We start from the raw sequence: 19,979 nt of genomic DNA, 5'->3' as shown, positions 1-19,979 counted from the left end.
GCCAGGAGCACCTTTTGTGGAGTGGCTCTCTGTACACAAAGATGCTGTACAGGACAGCTCTGGCTCTCCCTCTAAGTCTTCATCTGATCCTGCATAAAATCCAGTAAATATCTGAATAAATGTTGAGATGGATTATTGAAGTTCTATACCCAGTCTCTACTTAAAGAGGGCTTCTCAAGTAGATTTCTGCCTGAATCTGTTGAAGAAGAGAGATAATGTGTGTGTGTTTTGGGGGAAGAGAAAAAAGCCAGAGATGTGCTTTAAGGCCTCTTAACTATTCTAAAATTCTTTGAGTCCACAAATTAAACATGGTGTTGAGTTTAATAAAGTCCAATTATTATGTAAACCAAAACAGGGTTTTCCTAATAATATTTCAAGACCTTGGCCTTCCATGTACCTTTGTCACATAATGCAATTCTGTTATGGACTAAGCCCTTTTAATGTATGTAACTGTTTTAAGTACTTTGAGAAGAATTGAAGAAATAGAAGGTTGGGCCTCTGTCCTCAGATATGTATCTACTAGGAAAAAAGAAATGCTTACCACAGAATTAAGAGCATCAACCATATGGCCAGGCGCAGTGGCTCACGCCTGTAATCCCAGCACTTTGGGAGACCAAGGTGGGTGGATCACCTGAGGTCAGGAGTTCGAGACCAGCCTGGCCAACATGGCAAAACCCCGTCTCTACTAAAAATACAAATATTAGCCAGGCGTGGTGGCGTGCACCTGTAATCCCAGCTACTCAGGCAGGAGAATCACTTGAACCCGGGAGGCAGTGGTTGCAGTGAGTTGAGATGGTGCCACTGCACTCCAGTCTGGGCAACAAGAGTGAAACTCCATCTCAAAAAAAAAAAAGTATCAACCATTTGTGGGGGTTATTAGTTAGATACCCTTGTCAGATATACTGGCCTTGATTCTGACACTACAATAGGACTCCTTGCCTAGGCTGCAATTTTCATATGCTGTGAAAAGTGGTCAGCAAAGCAACCAGGCAGCTTAAACTATCCAGTGGCATTTCCTGCCTGCACAGTCATATCCAGGTGAGAATACCAAATAGGTGGTAAATGAAAATGAAGATTAGCTAATCTCTCATAGCAATGCGATCTTAACGTGTCTTTCTTTACGCTCAGTCTCCGTGGAGTCCTCACATCCTCAGAAGTATCGTTTGTGTTTTACTGAGCTGACACACCAAAGAAGTTCTGATCCATAAAAAACATTTTGTATTTTTCCTTCAACATCCCTTCCTTTCCCACTTTCCCATTGGAAATGGTTTCTCCTGCTTCCCAAGAGATCTTCACCGGCCGACTGAGGGAGCCCACTTCTGCATCCCCCATGCTGGTTGTCCTCTGTTTGTTGGTTCTATGCACAAACCCTCTTGACTCACCTTCCCCTCTACTTCCCTCCACCTTCTCTTTTACCAAGGTCAGACCTAGTTTTTCCAAAGCCTATTGATCATGACTGTAGGTCAACACTATCCTAGACCCCGTGGTTAGGACAAAGATGAGTAAGATTCCCACCCCACCCTGGAGCTCTCACACTGAAGAGTTAGTTATGGGGATAAATGGATGAGTAGGTGGTTGGAGGGATGGATGGAGAGAGAGAACACAAAGGCTTTGCAGACAGACATACTGAGTTTGAATCTCAAGTAAGACAGATGCTAGCTCTCTGAACTTAGGCAAGATAGCAAGAGCCTCAGATTCCTCATCTATAAAATGGGGGTAGTAATTCCTACCTAGTCTAGGTGGTTGTAAAGATCAGAGATTGTAAATTGCTTAGGGAACTGCTTGGTTAAACAACATGTAAGTGACATAAGAGAAGTGCAAACAAAAGGGGTGGGGGTTCCCAGAGGGAAGGCTCACACCTGCAGGAGGCCACACATGAGCGTGTGTGCGTGTGCGTGTGCACGTGTGCAGGGCCCTCCCAGCCTCCAGGTGATCTGACTTCCCCAGCACAGCCTATGCAGAGCAGCAGAGCTGGGCAGCACAGACTATGCAGAACAGAGCTGGGCAACGCAGACCTGGGAGCCAGCAAGTCCACACAGTCTGGCATTTACAAGTGAAACAGGTATGACCTGCAGCTACTGCCATTGGGGCACCAGGCAAGGGGTTAGAATGGAGATTGGGAAAGGGCCTAGCTGTCAAAGTTAACTAGCCTATCAGTGGGGAATGAAAATCATTCCACTCTCTAGAAAACCAGGTTACTTCATCGTTTTCCTTCCAGCTACCTCTCTCTGAATGTCTAAGGTGAACCATTTTCCTTTCTTCTTCAGCTCAGAGGCTGAGAATGGTGTGGAGGAGAAAAAGAAAGCCTGCAGGTCGCCAACAGCCCAATCCCCTACCCCATCTGTGGAGGCCGACTCCCCAGACCAGAAGAAAATCATTAGCCTACGGTGAGTCCTCCGTTGACTCTTTTTGTTCTCTTTCGTCTTTTGGGGAGAGGGCATTATGGGAGGAGCTGGGGTTTTTTGTTAGAGTAAGGATGTATTGATACTATAGACAAATAATACTCCTGAGAAAGAATGAGAATTTTTCCCCGATACCCAGGCAGCATCTTTTTCTCCCTCCTGCCCCAACCTTCAGCAGAGCATCTGCACCTTTCTGAAAGCGCTGATTTTGCTAAGTGATGAGGCCAGGGTGGCCCACTCTCAGGCATATGTTTAGAAAGCACCTGGGAAGGCTGGCCAGGTTGGAGTGTCTGCCCAGCCTCGGGTGTGCCCCACCTGGTGTCTCATTTTCCTGGGGGCCATGAAAAAGCCAAGGAAAAGAATCGCCATCCCGGGGACCCTTCAGGCCACCAGTTTCCTGTGACAGACTAAAAGGGAGGGGCGGTTTGGTTGTGGGGCTGGAGGGGAGAGGTGGTTTTGAGATGTGTAGCTGTAGCTTCATCATTCTGAGAGGCACCAACTACCGTTTGGTAGAGACTAAAGTTGCTTTGGGGCACTCAAAAGATAGCAGTTAAACCAAGAGTGTGTGATGGGTGAGTGCAGTTTATCTAAACTGAGCAGAGAAATGATTGTTGTCCTTCACCATTATTAGAACTTTTAGAACTGCTACCTTCTACTTCTTTTGGTCTCTGCTGAAAGATTATTAACTCCACTTTTTGCTTCCTTCCTGGCTTACCAGCCCATGTCTTCTCTCCAAATCTATGCTTCATTCAGGACCAAGAGTAAGTCTTAACTCTTCCCCAAATTTTCCTCTTCTGACTCTAATTCCCAATTATCTCTCCGTCTTTCCTGCATGCTGTTTTGTGGCATCTCAAAACAGCATCTTTTGAGTCTCGCTCTGTCACCCAGGCTGGAGTGCAATGGCACATTAGCTCACAGCAACCTCCGCCTCCCAGGTTCAAGCGATTCTCCTCCCTCAGCCACCCCAGTAGCTGGGACTATAGGCGTGCACCACCATGCCCACCTAATTTTTGTGCTTTTAATAGAGACAGGGTTTCACCATGTTGACCGGGCTGGTCTTGAACTCCTGACTTCAGGTGATCCACTGGCCTCGGCCTCCCAAAGTCCTGGGATTACAGGCGTGAGCCACTGCACCTGGCCAGCATCTCAGTTTAACCATTTTTTTTCCTCTAGTTGTTTCCCCTCAAAGCCTCACCTAATGCTTCTCTTCACAAAGGCACAAGGCACGTTATTTCTCATGTCTTTCACCACTGTTGGCTGACTACAGCAGGCACCTTAAAAACACTGTTGGTTTTACTCCAACTTCCCCAGGCTTCAGTAATAATAATACACTCTCACAGGGCATGCTTGCTAAACTTCATGAGCATGTGGTCTGGGCAACTGGAAAGGGCCCACACTTGGTTTAATGCTCCCCTCTTGCTATCCAGAAATGCTTAATAATTTTTATGTAAGGGGGCCAGGCCTGGTGGCTCACACCTGTAATCCCAGCACTTCGAGAGGCTGAGGCAGGTGGATAACCTGAGGTCAGGAATTCAAGACCAGCCTGGCTATCATGGTGAAACCCCGTCTCTACTAAAAATACAAAAATTAGCCAGGTGTGGTGGTGCATGCACTCGGGAGGCTGAGGCAGGAGAATTGCTTGAACCCAGGAAGTGGAAGCTGCAGTAAGCCGAGATTGTGCCACTCCAGCCTCAGCAACAGTGTGAGACTTTGTCTCAAAAGATTAATTAATTAATTTTTATATAAGGGACCCCACATTTTCATTTTGCACTGGGCTTCTTGTCACCTGTAGGAAGTGAGAATAACAGGGTTGAAAAGACCCAAAGAAATCAATATTATATACATACATACCCTGTCCACAGGGGTCAGTGTCATGCAGATGAACCCCCTTATTGCTTCTGCCTTTTGAAATTATCAAGGGTAGAGCCACCCTACTTGTCATATTTGCTTGCAGGCCATGGATCTTCAAACAGTCTGATCATTTCCTTGCCCATTCCATTAACATTTATTGATTTGAATCAGTAGAGATGATGAATTCAAATCTGTGAATAGTATAAATAAAAGGTAAGTTGACATTTGTACAGATAGTTTTATTTTCAAATAGAGAACAAATGTTTTTCATAGCTTCCAAAAAAAAGTAATCCCTAGAATTCCCAGGGAATTTACATCTGTGAATAGCTTAAATGGCCTGTGTCTGAAATTAAATTCATTTGCCTTGAACAGCTGAGGGGTATTTGACCTGTGATTTGAGCACTGTGGAATCATACACTGTAGTGGCTAGAAGAAGCCTAGGACTTCATATAGTCCATCTTTTCACAGCTGAGAAAACCAGAGCATAATTCTCTAACTTCAGTCCTTTCTGTTTATCTGTGACACCCAGGTACCACCTGAATTACTTCAGATTGTTCTTAAATCCACTTTGAACCAATTTTTTTTTAACTGAACCTCATTTTAAGGAATATTATCGTGAAATCATGGATTTTATGTGCCATTTCCTCCCAGAAACATTAAAGCAACTTCACGATCGTAAAACTTATTCATATATATAACTCCAAAAATCATCCATGCATGCTACTTTGAAGCGACTGCTTTTAGCCGTAGGGTTGAAGCCACGTACAAATGCACACATCTACTAAAATGGAAAACCAGGACTAGAATCGCCTTAGAAAGAAACTCTGGAGCTCTGACCTCTGTCCTTAACAGGAAAAAGGAAGATTTGGCTTCACACATGCTTTTTGGTTTCATTTTTGTTTTATTCTGATTTCACTTGTATTGTATTTCCACTCCGGGATGTGTTGTGTCTTTTCCTCATACCCGATTCTTGCGTATCCTGTTAGGCCCAGCATTTCAAGCCCACATTATTCTCTTGTTTTCCTCTTCTCTTTATTTACTTTTTTAAATTTAACTTTTTTATCTTTTTGAGACAGAATCTTGCTCTCTCCCCGAGGCTAGAGTGCAGTGGCGCAATATCAGCTCACCGCAACCTCTGCCTCCCGGGTTCAAGCGATTCTCCCGCCTCAGCCTCCCGAGTAGCTGGGACTACAGGCGCGCACCACCATGCCCAGATAATTTTTGTACTTTTGGTAGAGATGGGATTTCACTATGTTGGCCAGGCTGGTCTCAAATGCCTGACCTCAGGTGGTCTGCTCACCTTGGCCTTCCAAAGTGCTGTGATTACAGGCATGAGCCACTGTGCCCAGCCTGTTTTCCTCTTCTCTCACCTCCTGTTAGACTTATTGGCTCCATACCTTCTCCTAACTGCTGTAATTTTTTTTTTTTTGTTTTTGTTTTTGTTTTGGTGCTAAATCATGTACTGCCTTTTTAAAAAAGTGTTTGATGCATGCGTACACAGGCGCCTTAAGGACAAAGACTGTGTTATGGGCCCCAAGACATTTAACACAATGCCCCACTCAATTAATACTTGTTAAATATTAATGGAATTCTGAAACAAAAATATTCTTTGATTGAACTATAGCCACAATACTATTTAGTAGTTTGCCTCAAGTACTCCTTTTTACATACTGATTAAAATACTTTTAAAATGACATAATTATTTTCACAACTTGATCATTACTTCACCCTCTATAAGTTACTATTTCTACAGTTTTTGATTACAGCCTGCTGAAATCCTTCCAGTGTCCTAAAGCATGTGCTGTGTAAATGCTCTCAGAGTATCATGAATGATTTTTGATATCCAGAAAAGAAAAACAAATGTCAGGTTTTCTTAGACGATAGTATAATAATCAAGATTTATTACAATAAATTAATGAAAAATGTATCTCATAGGCCAGGTGTGGTGACTCATGCCTATAATCCCAGCACTTTGGGAGGCCGAGGCGGGTAGATCACTTAAGTCCAGGAGTTCAAGACCAGCCTGGGCAACATGGTGAAACCCCATCTCTACAAAAAAATGAGCTGGGCATGGTGGCATGCACCTGTAGTCCCAGCTACTCGGGAGGCTGAGGTGGGAGGATCGCTTGAGTCCTGGACGGGGAGGTTGCAGTGAGCCGTGATCATGCTGCTACACTTCAGCCTGGGCAACAGAGCAAAACTGTCTCAAAAAAAAAAAATTATCTTATAGACACCCTGGACTTTCTTTCTTTAGGTCAAAATCCAGTTTTGATGGTGCCTCTTTAGCAAGTGATAAGAACGACTGTAAAACAGAAAGCAAAAATGACCCTAAGACTGAAAGAAAAAAGTCTTCATCTTCCGGCCAGGTAATTTGAGAATGGAATTTGTATTGTCTTAGGGGGTGACAAGACTATTGAAGCCAGTGACAAGAAGGAACTCAAGCATGCACCTTCCTGCTGGTCAAGACTAATATAGGCATAGAGTTTAGACAATTTAGAAGAACAAACAGTCCATTTTTTTATCACAACTCACTTTACAGCACATTGCGTGGTGATGAGTTCCATGCTGTGGCCTCGAACTCTGACAAATACCCAGAGATCAGGGACCAACACAGAGTCATGTGCTTATCCAATAATTAGCAAGACAAGGGGAGTTGTGACATCCTTGTACTGAAATTGAAGAGTCTGATAAGGCATCTGCCTGAATAGTAGTAGGCCAGCCAACTGCACACAGAGGAGTAAGACCTTTGAACAGGGTCAGGATTATTCTCCAAACTGATTTTGGTTCTGCTCTAAAATACACCCAGATAGGAAACAAAACCCAGTTCTATGTCATCAGAGAGTGTGATGCATGTACTGGGGCCAGGAGTTTGGGTTTTTTTTTAATTCTTCACCCCTCTAAATACTTGAATATGTGCCTCCTAAGAGCTAAACCAAAAACCATCGGCACACCCAAGAAATTTAAATATGAAATGTATTAAAATATTATTAATATAAAATCTACTTTTGAATTTCCATGGTAGTCCCGGTAATAAATATCCTTTATAAAGGTGTTTTTTTCCTCTCCAGGATCCAATCAAGAGTCACATACTGCATGTATTTGCTATGTCTTTTCTTTTTTTTTTTTTTTTCGAGACAGAGTCTTGCTCTGTTGCCCAGGCTGGAGTGCAATGCCATGATCTCGGCTCACTGCAACCTCCACCTCCCGGATTCAAGTGATTCTCATGACTCAACCATCTGAGTAGCTGAGATTACAGATGTGCACCACCACACCCAGCTAATTTTTGTATTTTTAGTACAGACAGGGTGTTGCCGTGTTAGCCAGGCTCGACTCAAACTCCTGGCCTCAGGCGATCCAACCACCTCTGCATCCCGAAGTGCTGGGATTAGGAGCATGAGCCACTGCACTCAGCCTGCTATGTCCCTTTTAATTGAAATCAGCCCCACTACCTCTTTTGCCAATTTTTACGTTGACATTTTTGAAGAGTTTATGGCCTAGCATATTTTAAATCAAGCGTGCAACCATTGCTCACTGTAGCCATTGAAAACAAAAGCTCAGTGAAGCCATATAACACCCAGCTTTAATCAAGGTATCTTTCTACAAGGTGTTTATCTATAAAATAGCTGACTTGCAGGGACCATCTATCGTCTTGATGACCTGGTCTGTAGTTCTTTATGGTAAAACAGGGCCAGTTTTGCCATTGAGACCACTCTTGGTTTGGATAATAAGCCATCCAGGGCCTCCTACCCATTTTCTTTATAAGAATTTTTCTTCAGAAGTATCCTATGAGGCAGATTGATGCTGTGGAGAGAGGATCCAGTTATACCCCATAGCTCACTGCAGGCTTGAACTCCTGGGCTCAAGAGATCCTCCTGCCTCAGCCTCCCAAGTAGCTAGGACTACAGACACATGCCACCACATCCAGCTAACAGTTCTACCTCTTAATAGCTGTATGATGCAGATGAAAGTGTTTTACAGTCTGTAAATTGCTGGCTATCCATTGTTATTGTCACAGTTGTAAAAACAGATCCCTTGAAGATGAAGTGATTTGCAGCTTTCATAGTCTTGGGCTTTCTGCTGCCCTGGAGAGTGAAGTCTTTGTATGAAATCCTACTTGTCTTGACAGTAGCCTACTGCATCCTACTCCTGTCACTGGCTAAGGAAATGCCTTCACAATAATACAGTAGGAAGAGTGGCCATATGTTGCCTTAGACTATAGGTCCTTTATGTGTATTATCCCATTTAAGCCTTATGACATACCTTGAGGCAGGTACTGTTTTTGCCCTCTGGTACAGAAAAGGAAACCAAGACCCAGGGAGATAAAGGGACTAAGCCATGGTCACACACCAAGAGCTAGAGCCACTACAGCCAAGACTTCAACTCAGGTTTACCTGACTACAAAGCTTTGAACCACTGTACTCTTCTGAGAGTACTCACTGGTACGTTTAGTACCTGGGATCCAGTACCCTCCCTAATGAGATTCCTTAAAATTTCATCCCCTTTCTGATTAGGGACATCCTTGTCTAGCCCTGTTTCCTCAGCAGTAGGCTGACTAGCAGCTGCATCATTATATCCAACCAGCAAAGCATTAAACTTGTTAGAAAATGAAACTTGTGTGCCCTGACTTTCACTGTGTTTTACTGAAGGCTTGTGTCAGAGACGTAAGATCAGTGAGAAGGAATTCCTAAAGATACTATTAAGGGAGGGAAAATTTGTTGTTGAAGTTGAATTTGTGATGTTTCATAAGAAAAGTGTGAGTGGTGATGCTTGTATTTTGTTCTCATTGTAGTACAAGGCCAATATGCACTTTCACAAGTTGTTTCTTAGTGTTCCAACGGAGGAACCACTGAAGCAAAGTAAGTTCTGACCTGTTTGACTTTTTAAGCTACATATTTGAAAAGTTGATCATTAGTTTTGGGGAAGAAAGAGGGCCTAGTCTATGGACTGAGTCACCAAGGAGATCAGGTTTCTGAAAGTCATAACATAACAATAACACCAGCTTCAATCAGCTTTCACCAGGCAGCGTGAAAAGATCACAGAGGAGAAAAAGAAACAGTTCTCCATGGGGTATGGAGTCACCCAAGATGGTTCCATGATACCCTTCCCTTCTTTATTTATTGCTGAAATGCACATGGTTACATTGCTTTAAGATTTAGGATAACAAGCCTGGGGCAAGAGAGGCCACTAGAAGAAGACTAAAAGAAAACTTACATCCTTAGACATGGACAGACACGTGCTGATGCCACTATGAAGGGTGTGATGGTCACCTAAATATCTTGCCCAGCATACTAGTTAAGCACGCCTACTGGACTCTGCAGTGATTCATCAAGGGGCCCAAAGTTCCATTCTAGCCTCTCTTGATGTGCAAAAGTTGAGGCAAGATGCTGAGTTCCTGCCATGACCTTCAGACAGAAAGTGTGGGCTATGTGCTCTTCCTCTAGTGAGGCCATCTATTTCGAAAACAGTCATTAGTGAAAATACTGGGGAAAAGGGGAACAGGTGTACTAATACCAGCACATGATAGAGGAGACTTGTAAAACGCCATTCTTGGTCTCTCAGGTACAATAGTAGATTTGCCTTTTCATTCTGATATTTATACTGAAGTTGGTAAGACTTTGAATTTAAAAACAAACTGGTCGCCACAGCTTGCTTTCCATAAAGATGACAGAAGAAGAGGCAATAAAACTTTTGAGTATGAATGAATTCTCTGCCCATCCTTGAGTCACCAAAATATATACATGGTTTTTATTTTAAATGGAAATTCTAAATGATGCCGTACCTGTGTGTATTCTCCCAGGCTTTACCTGTGCTCTACAGAAAGAAATACTATACCAAGGAAAGCTCTTTGTATCAGAAAACTGGATTTGTTTTCATTCCAAGGTCTTTGGAAAAGACACAAAGGTTGGTATAATTAAAAAATAAATTTAAAAAAGCTAACCCCATACTTTATTGTATATGGCAAATATTAATCGTCTTAAATTTAGCTATATTTATAGATACTTATATTATGGTTAATCTTTTATGCCAAGTTTCCTTTGTTGTAATTCCAAATACTATAGGTTCTAAATGCCTCCAGATGACACTAACTTCCCTTTTTCCCTAAGCATTATTTTCTCACTCATTTCTTTACATACATATACCTCACATATACACATGTACCTCACCCATAGCCATACCCTAAATCCTTTTTACTCAGATGTCACCAGCGAACACTCAAAGTTGTTTATATGGAGGGTGTGCCATGATTTTCAAACACATACATTTAAACCAAAATCATTTCTTTTAAGAAACATCCATTTTTATACCATATTTATACCAGTTATCAGTGATGTCTAGGACAGCGGGCCAATAAATAAGCTACTTATTAGCACTCCCTTTGTACCCTCACCAGCACAAAATGAGCAGGAAGTGGAGCAGTTAAGGCCTAGCCTGGGGAAGTCAGACACCCTCGATCCCAAGTGTACTCTGATATTACATCTTTTCATTATTATTAAATACAGATTTGGGGGAGTAGAGACACATGACATCCTGAGACATTAAGCAGAACAGCCTAAAGGAATTGGCACTGCCCTCTAAACTGGGGACCGTGGGACCGTGGCCTATCGAGGAAAAGATAATTCTATCCCACTGACTTTTTTTTACCTTTGAGCTACAATGTCACATCACAGTTCATTCAGGCCTCCAGAATAACACCAGAGAAACACTTCTTGGGTTTGCATGACCTCAGTGAGTTTTCAATCATTCTGATTCATGAGTGTGAAGAAGCAACTCTCATAGTCATGAAGTAGCTGATGAAAGCTTCTTTTTGTTTTGAGTGGTAGATGTGCCTTATTTAAATATTCTTTCTAAAACCACTGGCAATTGCATAAAGACCACTTAACAAATCTAATAGGAATATTTTCTTTTGTCAGTGTTGGAGCTGAAGACTAGCATACTATTCTTTAGGTAAAACATGTTCTTTTTATATTGATTTTTTATCATATAGAGCTATGTTCAGATAAGCATTATTTGATTGACAGTATTATCTGAATCAGTATAATACAAATCAATATGAAGCAGTATTTCATCTATTTCTACATTTCTGGATTAAAGGTCTTGTTCATGGAATGCGGAAGGGGATTGGGTAGTACTGATCAATGTGATATAGTTCTCAGGAATTCATATAGAGCCAACATGTCTGAGCAGAGCAGCAGGGACTGAAGACACTAATGAACAAAGCATTAGTCTTTGTTAAGCGACTGGGGGATCCACAAAGGCAGTCAGTGCACTTTCAAGCTGATATGATTCTAGCAATGATTTTAAAGTTCTACTTCTACCTCAGAACTGATAAAAAGAAGTTAGAAGAAGTGACCCTGGTTTTTTGAAGACATGGATATACTAAGATTGCTTTTGCAGTGTGTAACCTACAGAGGCAGGAGACTGAAAATTAGCAGGGCGTGGGAATAAGAACCATGATAGTGACTTGTATGTTCCATCCCTTCTAAGGATGGTGTCAAAGGAGATTTGGGCTTCAGAGATGTTGCAGAATTTCCTCACTGCCAATGGACCTCAGTCCAGCGTGATCCAGTATGAGCTGAAGGCACCCAAACAATTGCTCTACCGTGGGAACTTTCTAATCAAGTTCCCCTTCTAAAGCAGTTTACCCCGGAAAAATGTTACCATTACCCTGGAAAAATATTATCATTTACCCTGGAGAAATATTAATAAAGTGTAGCCTTAATTTAATCAGGACCTTTTTAGTCAGCCTGTTGGTATTTTCAGATGCTAGTAAAATTAGCATGCATGTATCACATTCTGTCTAGGCTCAAACTGAAAAGTGATTTAAGCTTTATTTTACAAATGTTATCTGGTTGTAATTTTATACTCATGAAGCAATTGATTGAAAACTTTCTTAAGGGTGTTCCATGCCTTAGATTATGAAAAATCTAAATTTATAGCCCTTTGCCACTGTGTGTTTGTATTGCTGCTCAGAAACAAAATTAGACTCATTTTTTTTAAATTATGATCTAAGTAGATCTCAAATTCTTTTTTTCCAAATTTATCCCAACTTGTAAGTTCTGAATTGCCTCCTGCCTTTGAAAAATATTGTGAGTGGAGTTCTTTGGCAAACAGTTTTTAGAAAATGTCTCAATTGGATTATCCCTTGTTCTTCCATAGTCTTCCTGCCTAGATCATTGAGGGCAATAAATAAGCCCATCTCATAAACCCAGATGTGAATGCAAATATTCAAAATTAAAAGCTCATTTTGTGGTCAGGCACGGTGGCTCACACCTGTGATCCCAGCACTTTGGGAGGCTGATGTGGGTGGATCGCCTGAGGTTGTGAGTTCAAGACCAGCCTGGCCAACATGGAGAAATCCCGTCTCTACTAAAAATACAAAATTAGCTGGGTGTGGCTGGGCGTGGTGGTTCACACCTGTAATCTCAGCACATTGGGAGGCTGAGGTGGGCAGATCACCTGAGGTCAGTAGTTTGAGACCAGCCTGACCAACATAGAGAAACCCCGGCTCTACTAAAAATACAAAATTAGCCAGGCATGGTGGCACATGCCTGTTATCCTAGCTACTCAGGAGGCTGAGGCAGGAGAATCCTTTGAACCTGGGAGGTTGAGGTTGCAGTGAGCCGCGATCGCACCACTGCACTCCAGCCTGGGCAACAAGAACGAAACTCCATCTCAAAAAAAAAAAAATTAGCCGGGCGTGGTGGCACATGCCTGTAATCCCAGCTTCTCAGGAGGCTGAGGCAGGAGAATCACTTGAACCTGGGAGAAGGAGGTTGCCGTGAGCTGAGATCGCACCACTGCACTCTAGCCTGGGCAACAAGAGCAAAACTCCATCTTAAAAAAAAAAAAAAAAAAAAAGCTCATTGTGCTTGCTTCCTTCAAGCTGGCAGTACTTACATAAAGCCCATCTCTTCTCCACTTTTGAGAATATGTGAGGCATTTTCAAGAAGTAGATGTTCTGTTTTCAGGGATTAAAGTAATGGCGATCCATTTTCCTTTGAGATCAAATTTGGTTGGAGAGGTATAACATAAATTATCATGAACTTCTGTTCTTTGTGCCATTTGATACATTCTTATAGCACATTGTATTGAAAAGAACCCACATTTTGAATCAGACTGGCTTGAGTTCCATCTTTGTAACTTCTTATGTATGATATGCACCTCTCTAAATAAATTTCTTTATTTCTTAAAATATTGACTATGTAGGATCATCATAATTAAATTCTATCTGGTAAATAGGTATCAATAATTGCAGCTTCTATAGTTACTGTTGTTGTTATTCTTTGTTGAACCAGAAAAGTATTTAGTATTAAAAAATATTTTATTTCACCCATCCTGATTTCATAAACAAGTGAGGAGGTAAATGAAATTTTTATTCATCTCTGGGCATTTTGCATATATTATCTTACTTAATCCACAGAAAATCCTGAGAAGTAGATGAGACTATCTCCAATTTATAAATCAAGAAACTGAGGCCTAGAACAGATGGCTTACACGGGGGAGTAGGTCATGTAGATACAGGATGAGTATCCCCTATCCAAAATGCTTGGGACCAGAAGTGTTTTGGATTTCAGATTTTGCAATGTCTGCCAATATATAACTGGCTGAGCATTCCTAATCCAAAAATCCAAAATCTGAAATGCTCCAGTGAGCATTTCCTTTGACCATCAATATCAGCATTCAAAAACTTTTGGATTTTGGAATAGTTTAGATTTCTGATTTTCAGATTAAGGATGCTCAACCTGTAGTAACAGAACTAAGCCAAGTTGGGAGGCCGAGGTGGGCAGATCACAAGATCAGGAGTTCCAGACCATCCTGCCTAACACGGTGAAACCCCGTCTCTACAGAAAATATTAAAAAATTAGCCAGAGCGTGGTGGTGGGCACCTATAGTCCCAGCTACTCGAGAGGCTGAGGCAGGAGAATGGCGTGAACCTGGGAGATGGAGCTTGCAGGTAGCTGAGATCGTGTCACTGAACTCCAGCCTGGGCAACAGAGCGAGACTCTGTCTCAAAAAAAAAAAAAAAAAAGAACTGAGCCAAGAATTCAGGTCCCAAGTTTTCTCTCCAGTGATGGTCCTATTATACCAGTGCTTTTTAACATTTTCCCCCCAACGTGCACCTAAAGACAGAGGAGAGTGGGGCATGTGGAAGTTAGCCCAAAGTGGATGATCAGAAGCTTGAAATTTCTTTAGAGCCTTGGGCTTATCTTTAAAATGAATATACATTTTGCATTCTATTTTCATGTCTGAAGATAAAGGTTTCCCACCAAGATCTTCAGTCCAATCGATGATTCAGTTTTATCCTCCGGCTCAGTAAGCACCATTTTGAGGAGCTCAGTGACACATCCCTGCCACTCTGTAAGATTGACTTTTCTTCATGGAGGCTGGGGAGCTTGCTGCTGGTTTTGATTTTTGTTTACTTTTTTTTTTCCCTTTAATGTGAAGATTCGAAGTGCTGTTCTGTCAAGTCTGAACTGGCATTAACTTGCTGATTCTGTTTCAGATCTCTATTCCAGCTTTCTCAGTAACCCTAATAAAGAAAACCAAAACTGCTCTTCTAGTGCCAAACGCCCTGATCATAGCGACGGTCACAGACAGGGTGAGTATGCAGCGGAGCGAGGGCACCTTTGCTCTGTCCTCCTGCTCTGGGCTCTGCTGCCTGAGGGCCCTCTTGCCAAGGACCAAGACTCCAAACCATAAATATCATCATCTCCTTTGGTGAATCAGGAAAATTCTATAAGACTAATTTTAAAAATTATAGCCTGTAGACATTCATGTAGTGCTGTTTCCCTTCACAAGGTGATTTATTCTCATAGAAGTGTTGCCAATTTTGAATTTCCTGCTGACTTAATTATACTTGCCTGACCAAGGTCAAAAAAATAAAATGCTGTCTCAACTTCAGCTAGGTCAGGCTAACATCTGCTAGATCAGGCTAAACTGGTATATTCAGTTCCTTTAATAGTCTTAAAGAAGAAAAAAACTTAAAAAAAAAAAAAAAAAAAAAAAAAAAGGGAGGCCAGGCCTTTAATCCCAGCACTTTGGGAGGCTAAGGGCTGAGGTGGGAGAATTGCTTGAGCCCAGGAGTTGGGGACCAGCCTGGGCAACATGGTGAAACCCCATCTCTACAAAAAATATAAAAATTAGCCAGGTGTGGTGGTGTGTGCCTGTGATCCCAGCTACTTGGGAGGCTGAGGTAGGAGGATCACTTGAGCCCAAGAGGTAAAGGCTGCAGTGAGCCATGATTGTGCCACTGCACTCCAGCCTGGGCAACAGAGCGAGACCCTGTCTCCAAGAAAAAGAACAAGAACAAGACCAGGCATGGTGGCTCACACCTGTAATCCCAGCACTTTGGGAGGCCCAAACGGGTGGATCGCTTGAGTCCAGGAGTTCAAGACCAGCCTGGGCAACATGGCGAAACCCTCTGTCTTCAAAAAAATACAAAAATTAGCTGGGTGTGGTGGCACACACCTGTGATCTCAGCTACTGGGGAGGCTGAGGTGGGAGGATTGTTTGAGACTAGGAGACAAAGGTTGCACTGAGCTGAGATCGAGCACCACTCACTCCAGCCTGGGTGACAGAGCGAGCCTGTCTCAAAACAGTAATAAATATATATAAAGAACAACAACAAAACACCACCTTACTGACAGGGTGAGGCAAGCAGGTTGATAGTGAGGAGTTCCTGGTGTGGGGGTGGCCAGCCTCCCCATAACCTCAGTCAATACCTCCCTAGAGCCATTCCAGATAAATAAAACTTGCACCTGCTCTGCAACTGCAGGTGCAGGATCAGTTTTTAGACCTGCTTTACTAACAGGTTGCCTGAACTACCTTCTACATAGAAATTCCAGAGCTGAATTGACTATTGTGCTACCCCAGACATGTGCAATCAGAAACATTTACATTAAAGTGGTGTTTATTTCAGCTTGGCAAGAAAGAGGGAGTGGAGTGGTTACTTTTCACGTGAAATTTTTTTAATCTGTTACCTATTATTTCTATGAAAGCATAAAATCTACATTCTATAGATTTCATTTCTCCTTTTTCCTTTCTTCTTTTTTCTTTTTTTAATAGAGATGGGGTCTTGCTATGTTGCCAAGGGCTGGTCTCAAATTCCTGGGCTCAAGTGATCCCCGGCCTCAGCCTCCCAGAGTGTTGGGATTACAGGCATGAACCAACGTGACTGGCTATAGATTTCCTTTCTAACCATACTAGAAAACTTGTAGAGAGAAGAAGAAAGAAGGAAAGATAAAAGAGACCATTCTGATAAGCTAGAAGATATGTCAATATCTATTTGGGGATCTTTTAAAAATACTAATAGCCAACACTCATCAGTATTTCCTCCTTGTCAGGCCATACACTAATGCTTTTCTTATATTTTCTTGCTACCACCCTGTAATGGATAACTGTTATTAAGAAAACTGAAAGTTAGAGGGGTTAAGCAGTTTTCCCAATGTCACCCACTTAGTAAGTGTCAGAGCCAGAATTTGCAACTGGATCTGCCTGATGCCAGAACCCACAATATTAATTACTTTGGAATATAGTACTTGCTTGGAAATAATTCAAGTTCCCTCATTGGTAAATGAGAAGGATAATCACAAACTCATGGAAAGGAGGTCTGAAAACATTCTATGACATAAATAGATGGGAAAAAAAGTAGATTTTTATATTTTCTGAACATATTGTTTATGGTAAAATCATTTTTCCTCATGTCATTTGTCTTCACATGATTCGTCTAGCTTCGATTTTACTTCTTTCCCATGGCTCACTTATAAGTCTCCACTCGAAAATCTCCATATTTGTACAAGGAAGAATCTGGAAGTGGCATGAAAGAGAGCTAGCCTATTAGAGCCACTGGGAAGTTTTCAGTGGAAATCTAGGTCAGAGCAGAGAAGGCGGACCCTCGGGAATTGTTAAATACCCTTAACAACAAAAACAGAGGGAGAGAGATTTTAAAGGGGATCTAGTGAATGTCACTAGCCTTTTTTTAATGTCCAGGCCTTTTCTTCTCTGGGCTTGTTTGTGGCACCAATGACAGGCTTTTGGAGCCTTCATTTTGCCCTACATGTATTGATTACTCTTAAATTGGGTTTGAAAATTTTGTTGTTTTTGTGGGAGAATGTTTGCTTTATTCCAGAAATGGAATAAAAATGGAATATTTGGGTGAGAGGAGAATGTAGATCAAAGAGCGGTCCATGTTGTTTGAAAGTGAAAAAGCTGTATACAGATACTTTTCTGAACTCTCAACTCTCACTTCTCATCAGGTAATATCTATTCATAATTATCCTGTTTTGTTTTTCAGTACATATTTGTCTCCTTACTCTCCAGAGATTCAACTTACAAACTACTAAAATCTGTGTGTGGACACTTAGAAGTGAGTATGATGTCCCTGAGCCTCAATTACTATCTCTCTTCTGTATTTCTTATGGTTTCATTGTTAATCTGGTTTTTCGCTTTGTTCCAATAATTTCAGAATACAAGTGTTGGTAACAGTCCCAATCCATCTTCTGCTGAAAACAGTTTCCGAGCAGACCGCCCGTCATCTCTGCCTCTGGTAAGTTGCCTACATAACTATCTAAATGCAAAAGAAAGGGAATATGTCCCACAGTTACACTTGTGCTTACACCATGACCAGGGTGTGGGAAGAGCTTAGGACCAAAATATTTGAGGTACAGTTGAAGAAACAGGGCATATCTGTCTTGAAGAAGAGGAAACCATAGTAGCCATAAACTTTTTCCAAGTAATTGAAGAGTTGTCCTGCAAAAAGAAAGAAACACCTAGTAGACTGTCTTGGTGAGTTACTGGTCAGTGAAGGCATTCATAAAGTCTTGCTCTGTTTGCCTGTCAATATTGGTTTAGAGGGATTCACACATCTATTTGAGGTAGGACTGAGTCATCCCACAAATCCTTAAATGTCTTCTGTGTTCAAGGCACCATGCTAGTGCACGCTGTAGGATACCAGGAAAAATTAAAACTAATTCATGCCTTCAGAGACTTCACAACTTAGAAGAGAAGACAAACATGCTCAGAATTAACTGTTAAAAAAAAAAAAAAAAAGGCCGGGCGCGGTGGCTCAAGCCTGTAATCCCAGCACTTTGGGAGGCCGAGACGGGCGGATCACGAGGTCAGGAGATCGAGACCATCCTGGCTAACACGGTGAAACCCCATCTCTACTAAAAAATACAAAAAAACTAGCCAGGCGAAGTGGCGGGCGCCTGTGGTCCCAGCTACTCGGGAGGCTGAGGCAGGAGAATGGCGTAAACCCGGGAGGCGGAGCTTGCAGTGAGCTGAGATCCGGCCACTGCACTCCAGCCTGGGCGACAGAGCCAGACTCAGTCTCAAAAAAAAAAAGAAAGAAAAGAAAAGAAAGCTATAAAGCCCAAGTGACAGGTAAAGATTGATTCATTCCCTTAGACTTTGTAAACTGTAGAGTAAATCTCCAGTGGGAAGTAGCTCCCTCTGTTTGTGTAAGATTTGTACCCATAATGGTTATAATGTTTTCCCAAGAGAGTTCCAGCCATATCATTCAAATGATTATAAATATTCAACATTAATGAAGCAATATGAGCCCATGGTTTCAACATCTCCCACAAATCTTTTTTTGAGAACAGTTTAAAAGTAATGGGACTGAAAGCGTATTCACACAAACACTTGTACAAGAATGTTAATAGCGTTATTCGTAATAGCCAAAAGGTGGGGAAAAGCCTAATGTCCATCAACTGATTAATAAATTTTTTAAATACCCATACAATGGGATATTATTCAACCATAAAAAGGAAATTAAGGGCTGGGCGTGGTGGCTCACGCCTGTAATCCCAGCACTTTGGGAGGCTGAGGTGGGCAGATCGTGAGGTCAGGAGTTCGAGACCAGCCTGGCCAACATAGTGAAACCCTGTCTCTACTAAAAAATACAAAAAATTAGCTGGGCCTAGTGGCGGGTGCCCATAATCCCAGCTACTCAGGAGACTGAGGCAGGAGAATTGCTTGAACCTGGAAGGCAGAGGTTGCAGTGGGCTGAGATCGCCCCATTGCACTCCAGCCTGGAGGATGGTGCAATGAGACTCCATCTAAAAAAAAAAGAGGGAAATGAAGTACTGATACCAGCAACAATATAGCAACATGGATGGACCTTGAAAGCAGCATGCTAAGTGAAAGAAGCCAGACTCAAAAAGGCCACATACTCTATGATTACCTTTATATGAAATATCTTGAACAGGCAAATCCATAGGGACAGAAAGTAAACTAGTGGTTGCCAGAGAATGGGGTGAGGGAGAAATTGAAAGTGACTGCTAATGGGTATGGGCTTTCTTTGGGGGGTGATGGAAATATTTCAGAACAAGATTGTAGCCATGGTTGTACAACATTGTGAATATTCTAAACACCACTAAATTGTATACTTTTAAATGGTGGATTTTATGTTACCTGAATTTTATCTCAATTTCTTAAAAATCTACCTTGAAAAACAGTAGTGGGAAGCAGCACAAAATATAATGTAACACATATGGATTTGGAATCCAAGAAACCTGGTTTTAAATCTGGGCTCCACCCAGCTATGTTATATCATCAGGCAAGCTCTGTAACTGCTTTGACTCAGTTTCTTCATCCATTAAAATGCCAGCTTCATGATGTGGCTGTGAAGATTAAATGCAATCATGTATGTAAGGAGCTTTGCATACTGCCTGATACAAGATAGGCATTCAAGAAATCATTAAATTGAAGAAATTTTCAATCTTC

The 19,979-nt window shown here is 41.8% G+C and overlaps 1 protein-coding gene across 7 annotated transcripts in view; it reads left to right on the top strand.

The window, feature by feature from the left end:
- GRAMD2B (GRAM domain containing 2B) overlaps nucleotides 1-19,979 on the top strand; it is a 121,861-nt gene that overhangs the window by 85,927 nt on the left and 15,955 nt on the right. For 4 of the 7 annotated variants that reach the window (XM_011710134.2, XM_011710135.2, XM_011710138.2 and 1 more), the window contains exons 2-8: nucleotides 2,268-2,387; nucleotides 6,508-6,619; nucleotides 9,043-9,109; nucleotides 10,051-10,154; nucleotides 14,758-14,853; nucleotides 17,548-17,619; nucleotides 17,719-17,799. In XM_011710134.2, coding sequence (XP_011708436.2) covers nucleotides 2,268-2,387; nucleotides 6,508-6,619; nucleotides 9,043-9,109; nucleotides 10,051-10,154; nucleotides 14,758-14,853; nucleotides 17,548-17,619; nucleotides 17,719-17,799 — 652 coding nt within the window. Of the gene's footprint in view, nucleotides 1-2,267; nucleotides 2,388-3,120; nucleotides 3,164-6,507; nucleotides 6,620-9,042; nucleotides 9,110-10,050; nucleotides 10,155-14,757; nucleotides 14,854-17,547; nucleotides 17,620-17,718; nucleotides 17,800-19,979 lie in introns of all 7 variants that reach the window. The other 3 variants (XM_011710140.3, XM_011710136.3, XM_011710137.2) reach the window with 1 other exon arrangement.

This window comes from Macaca nemestrina, chromosome 6 (assembly GCF_043159975.1).
Source record: "Macaca nemestrina isolate mMacNem1 chromosome 6, mMacNem.hap1, whole genome shotgun sequence".
Lineage (NCBI taxonomy): Eukaryota > Metazoa > Chordata > Mammalia > Primates > Cercopithecidae > Macaca > Macaca nemestrina.
Note: the sequence above shows the minus strand (reverse complement) of the source record. Positions and strands in the feature narration are given on the sequence as shown.